Source organism: Pyrus communis, chromosome 5, assembly GCF_963583255.1.
Source record: "Pyrus communis chromosome 5, drPyrComm1.1, whole genome shotgun sequence".
In the NCBI taxonomy this organism is placed as follows: Eukaryota; Viridiplantae; Streptophyta; class Magnoliopsida; order Rosales; family Rosaceae; genus Pyrus; species Pyrus communis.
This window is the reverse complement of record NC_084807.1, coordinates 9,645,199-9,651,291: the sequence shown is the minus strand read 5'-3', so window position 1 is coordinate 9,651,291 and position 6,093 is coordinate 9,645,199. Positions and strand designations below refer to the sequence as shown.

At 38.5% G+C, this 6,093-nt stretch overlaps 1 protein-coding gene across 1 annotated transcript; it reads left to right on the top strand.

Annotated features, from left to right (window-relative positions):
• The first annotated feature begins 504 nt into the window (after positions 1 to 504).
• On the top strand, positions 505 to 4,993 carry LOC137734759 (Golgi SNAP receptor complex member 1-2). The gene is made up of 6 exons (XM_068474041.1): positions 505 to 772; positions 1,466 to 1,662; positions 2,762 to 2,851; positions 3,001 to 3,072; positions 4,538 to 4,667; positions 4,754 to 4,993. Exons 1-6 carry the CDS (start codon positions 640 to 642, stop codon positions 4,849 to 4,851), a joined length of 720 nt encoding a protein of 239 aa, XP_068330142.1. The 5' UTR covers positions 505 to 639; the 3' UTR covers positions 4,852 to 4,993.
• The last annotated feature ends 1,100 nt before the right edge of the window (positions 4,994 to 6,093 follow it).

Here is a 6,093-nt window from a genome sequence, read left to right as displayed (position 1 = left end):
CACCGTTGGAGCTGGACTCTTCTTTTTGTTCCGCCTCCAAGTCGGAAATTTTGTTGAATAAGTCTTCAGGAGCGGGGAAATCAGCTTCCCAGGTGATTTTGCCATGCGTAGGCCGAGATATACCCAAAGTTATACCCCTCCACTATTCCTCTTCGGACGCCTTTTTGTGACGAGCACGCAAGGCCGCCATTTTGGACCCATGCTCGTCCTTGAGGTGTTGAAGATCTGCAAAACGATTAACAATCACCCACACCTGATGCTAGTCGACAGACCCACACGTCACACCTTTGAATTGGGCTAAGTTTTGTTTCTACAAACCCAAAGATCTCCTTAAATCTACTTCTCCAGCCCAACTTCCAGCCCATCAGCCAGGTCCCACAAACAACCCCTTTACCATTCCACGTGTTGTCAATCCATAGGATATGAGCACCCTACGACATAGACGACCCGGATTCAACCGATTTCTACATCCCGGCCCTCATCTCTCTCGGCACCAAGCAGACACTGAATAACTTGAAAATGTTTTTCAACTGTAAATAACTGAATCAGTAGAGAGCCACGGTTGGATCACGACGCAGTCACGGAACACGAATTGGCCAAAAGGGTTGCCGAATCCGGATCCGCAATTTGGAGATCAAGATGACGGATTCGAATCTGGAGTTGCAGGAATCGGGTTGGGAGGAGCTGAGGAGAGAGGCCAGGAAGATTGAGGGAGATCTTGATGTGAAGCTCTCTTCTTACGCTAAGCTTGGTGCTAGGTTCACACAAGGAGGTTCATTTCTTCCAACTTTGATCCTAATGCGATTAGTTTTTTTTTTATGAAAGTTGTTAACTGCTGAATTATGTGGGTTGGGTTTTGTTAATTACGTGATTTGTGCATTGCGTTTTAGTTATGGATGGATTTGGAATGACGGGTTGTGGTAGTTTAGTGAAAGGAAGCTTTGGTTATTGTTCTAGTTGGGAAAAATGGCGGTGGCCGCCCAGTTGCTAAACTTTGGAGGAAAGGGAAGGATAATGTATGATTTTATTTTCTCTTGTGCTGATTATAAAAACCTAGTATGATGGGTTTGTTCGATTCAGCAGCGCCTTTTGGCGAAATTGGATTTTCCCTCATGCGAGGACATCAGATTTGCCCGTACTGAAGCTGAAGATCTATGTGGTTGAGATTATAAATGTAATGGTGGTTCTTGATTCAACAGGAGATTATAAATGTAATGGTGGTTCTTTATCCGTGACTTAGTCTGACAGTGCACCAAACGCTTCACTATTATTATCCTACTAAGTCCAAGCCAAGACAGTCCAGCTTAATCCTTGAAGCTAGTCTAGTCCAAGATAGTCCAGTGCAACAAACGTACCCTTAGCTTCTGCTAAACATTGTGACCCTACTTTTGAATATTTATTATTGACATCATACATATTATCAATGAACTGACCGCCTTTATAACAATATAAATATTGAAATCAGGTTATGTAGATTCTGGGTCACCACCTGTTAGTTCGAGCAGGTCATGGAAGTCCATGGAAATGGAGATCGAGTCTTTGCTTGAGAAACTTTTGGATATCAATGATTCAATGAGTCGATGTGCTGCATCTGCTACACCAGCTACTTCTGTAACTCAGAAGCTAGCAAGGCATAGAGACATACTTCATGAGTTTACCCAGGTTCACCTTTCTTGTACCTTCTACTTTTGGTTTTCAAATTTCTAGCATCTCGTTTTGCCTTTTTTTCCTCTGATGCAACTTATGGCTAGTTTCAAATAGTTCTCTCCTTATTTGATGCATGTTAATACATGGAGATTAGTAATCTTTGCATTGCTGTGGCTCGGATATGCAAAGCTCGTTTTGTAATTGTTACACATATATAATATAACTACATGAAAAGACTAGTGTGAAATTTCATCTATGGTCACAAACCTTACTCGAGTTTCATATTTGATTATAAAAAATAATAGTAATATAACGTGTGTACCGCTGTGCAGTAATATGCTTTATTGTTTTGGAATTTCAATCCTGAATCTGACTGGACCTGGATTTTGTAACTCTCGTAATCATTTTGAATGGAGCAAGGTGCCTCTTGAAGCATCCTTTCTCAGTTTATGTTTTGGCACAGCCACAGGTATCTTAGGTTCATCCTTAATATTATCCAAGGTGTGAATTCTAGTCCTAAGATTCTCCAGGTCCTCATTACAGACATCTAAAGTAAATCTTGCTTTTTGACTCTATCAGTGCTTTGTGAGTTGAGGTAGCCCCATTTGCAACTTTATGTGAATACATATCCTCCCTTTTTTGGGGTGAGGGACGGAAGTAATGTTAGAGCTACAAGCCATATAATGACTGCCATATTCATGGAGTTCTGGCTCGAAGATAATGTTTTTGAAATCTTGTTCTTGAAGATTGGGCTCTGGTTGAATCTTAAGCTAAATTAGGTTTTGTATATTGTCAGTTTTAAATTTTGATGCAGATTTAATAATCTGGCATTTTAAAGACATTTGAATTGGATATTCTCATCATTTAATTGGATCCCTTTGGCTGGAACATGTGTGAATCATCTCGTGGTCACTTAGAATGCATACGATCTCCCTCCTCCTTCTCCAACCATTTGAATTTATATCAGGGTAGCAATTATCTTATTTATTTTGTTTTAGCTTTTTTGTTGTTTTACATTGATCTCTTTACTGCTGTAATTAGCATTTTAGTATCTGAGTAAACAAAATGATCACTGAAATCTTTTCCATTGTGAAAATGGTGCTTGTCTCTTTAGGAGTTTAGAAGAATCAAGGGGAACATAAATTCATTGAGGGAACATGCAGAGCTTCTGACTTCAGTCAGGGATGATATCAGTGAGTACAAGGTAATTATAATTAAAACTCTGGTTATTAAATAATTACATAATTAAAATAGTTGCATGTTGTTTTTCCTTTTGCTTTTATTTCTTTTTTGTCTTGAATTCTGTATGCTCCTCTTTCTTAAATCAGGTTTGTTTTACATCTCGTCATGCAGGCATCGGGGAGTATGTCACCAAGAATGCAAATACTACGGGAGAGAGCTGCCATCCACGGAAGCGTATCTCATGTACGTTTAAGTGTTATTTGCTGATAATCACATGTTAGGTTATGAACCAACATAATTGCCTTTTTGTATTTTCCCATGGAACACTGCCCTCCTTTTTTCTTTAATTTGGGTCTAATTGAGGCTTATCTGGTCTATATGAGCTTCACAAGAGTACCTCTCTTCCATTCCATAAACCCTTTGCAAACATTGGTAAAGATTGCATGCAATGCTAGGTCTTAGTGAATACAGATTTTACACTTCAAACAGGTTGAAGTTCAAAGTAACAAATGTAAATATAGAAATGGATGAGGGGCAACGCAAATAACAAACTATTCACCGGTTAGGATATTACAGATCGAAAGTGGTCCAACAAATTTTCCTTGGATCAAAGATCTGGCTGTAAAATGCTTCTGATCCTTTCCATATGCCCATTTTCTTATCTTTAGATAATGCCCAAGGCAATGATATTGGAGTTACAAGTAGGATGTGCTAAGCCGGGTGATTCTGACATTGGTGGTAGATTTTCTTTCACTTCGGCAGGTGTCTTTCTATTGTGAGATTGATGCTGTTTTATGAGCAGTACGTGCTTATTTGATGAAGAATATTTACGGGAGTAGGAATAGGATAACACTGAAGGATGTGAAATGCCTTTATGTGCAACTTATTTTCAGAAACCTTATTTTTTTAGCTGGCCCACCATCCTGCAATTACTACAGTGAATTCGTAGTTTGAGTTCTGAGACTTGCAACTCTAGGATTTGTTTTATGTTGATATCTTCCCCTCTTATACATCCTGTTAGAAATGGATGCGTTTTCCACGTAGAAATAAAGCAAAACAGAAGTTTCCCTAACCTTTTTCCAGCACTGAATATGTTTGGTTTCCACGTTCCAACAATTGTATACCAAAGTCTTAGAGAACCACCAATGTTGCAGTGAAATTTACAGACAGGAAAACACATGTGCTCCTTGCCTTTTAATAGAGTAGTTCCTTAGCAATCTGCATGATATGTTACATATTAGAACATATCGTTTAGGCCCGAAAACATAAGGAAAAAAGGTCTCATGGTTCAGTAACCATTTTTTTTATATTAAAATTCTAATGATATAAAAAAATAACTTTCCTAGCCAACCTATTGTGTTAGGACAGTGATTTGCTAGCTAGTTATCAACTGTGGTTGGTTCCTTAAAAAGGTAGAATATCATACATGGTGGATGAATGTACCAAGTTCCGAAAATAATGCACAAAGCTCCCCGAGGCTTGGCATGATACTTCCCTTGCATCGAAGCAACACACAACAGACAATTATAAAGCACTTTGTATCTGTCATATTGGTTCATTGCACTTGGATTTAACTATTTCCCTGTGGGGTAAATATTGGGCTCAGATTCCGCCTTCAACTGAAAGTCCGTCGTGGGAAGTTCTGTTTACTTTTATATAACAAAATAAAATCTTCTTTGATAGAACATATATGTTCCTGTTTGTGCAGATAGATGAGGTGATTAGTCAAGCTCAAACAACAAGGGCAGTCTTGGGCTCTCAAAGGGCTCTGTTTGGAGATGTTCAAGGGAAAGTGAAAAATCTAAGTGACAAGTTCCCTATAATCCGCGGCCTACTTGGTACTTCACGAAACAATCCATGCTATTTGTTTTCATCTTCTGATGTGGCTTTTTTTTCATTTTCTGTTCACTCTTTTTCTTTACAGGTTCGATTCGAAGGCGGCGATCAAGAGACACTCTTATTCTGTCTGCAGTCATTGCAGCTTGTACCTTGTTTCTTATTATCTACTGGCTTTCAAAATAAATATACGAATGAGATTTGTGATACAGAAAGTTATAAACGATGGTACCTCTCTAGGGAATTTTGCTTCTGTAATTTCTTGGGACAAATTGTTTATATATTTCAAAAGTTAGTGGTGCCAATTTTGTGGTGCCATTCCAATGAATTATAGTTTGGCTTCTATACAGAGTAACTGTTTAAAAATGGGAGTTCGAGATAAACTTGCATGTCACGGGTTCATATCCTACTTTCTATGTCTCTCTCTTCTCCCATATCCCCTCGTGTGATACGTGACATGTCATGTGAGGACTAGAAAAGATGGTTATGAACTCGTAACAAGTAAGTTGCTGTAGTCTGCAATTAGATATCAAAATCTAAACTAAATCCTGCAACTGCACTGGCATTATTTGTTTTTTCCTTACCCAAAGACACATTTTCTATGTCTTAACATGGAACTTGGTGGTGCAACACGTGAGGTGACAAGGCCATTGGGTCCTTGAATGAATGGTCCATCTGGGTCTTAATCCAGAAGCAATCCAAAGTGCTTAGGGAAAAAGCCAAATCAAAACTAAACCCTGTCAAATCTGCTTTCTGATGGAGCTATTACAGCATGCAAAATCACAATAATTTATTCCAAATGTTGGAGTGGTTTTGGGACATGTTTTGACGAGAGTCAATCATAGGGGAATAGATCCTATTCGGATCTTCTTCGTGAGAATCTTAAAGATTACTTCATCATGTTCGTTCATCTGTCATCTAAGTCATAAATTATTTTGAATTTTTTTTATTTAAAATTAAACAGAAACAGTACTTGACGAAAACTGACTGCACGATGTACAATGAACAATCACGATAAAGTGATTCCCGAGATCCTCACAAAGAGGATCCGAAAAGGATCCTCATCCCAATCAGAGAGGATTTTATTGATTAAAACATTAATTAATTAATTAATTGATTAACAAAAAGGATGCGAAGGGACAACAAAGTTGGATGAATTGAAAGCAAAATAAATCCTCCAAACCCCACATGCAGAAACCTGCTTGGATGCTGGGCAGGTAAATTAGGTCAAGTTTTGAAAGGCAGTCACCAAGATTAGGAACAATGGTAGACCATGTGTTTTGAAACTACAAGAATGTTGGAGTCTGGTGGCAAAGGTATAAACGACCGACCAAACAAATCGAGCTTAGGGCAAATTGAAGGGACGTGGGTCATTTGGGAAACAAGTTCGACAGAGCAAACACTGTCAACATATTTTCTGTACATTGA

Excerpts from the sequence above, each read along its gene's own strand:
- LOC137734759 (XM_068474041.1), top strand. The coding sequence starts at position 640 with ATGACGGATTCGAATCTGGAGTTGCAGGAATCGGGTTGGGAGGAGCTG. Across the intron at positions 1,663-2,761 it reads TACTTCATGAGTTTACCCAG|GAGTTTAGAAGAATCAAGGG; the intron begins GTTCACCTTTCT and ends TTGTCTCTTTAG. Across the intron at positions 2,852-3,000 it reads ATGATATCAGTGAGTACAAG|GCATCGGGGAGTATGTCACC; the intron begins GTAATTATAATT and ends CTCGTCATGCAG.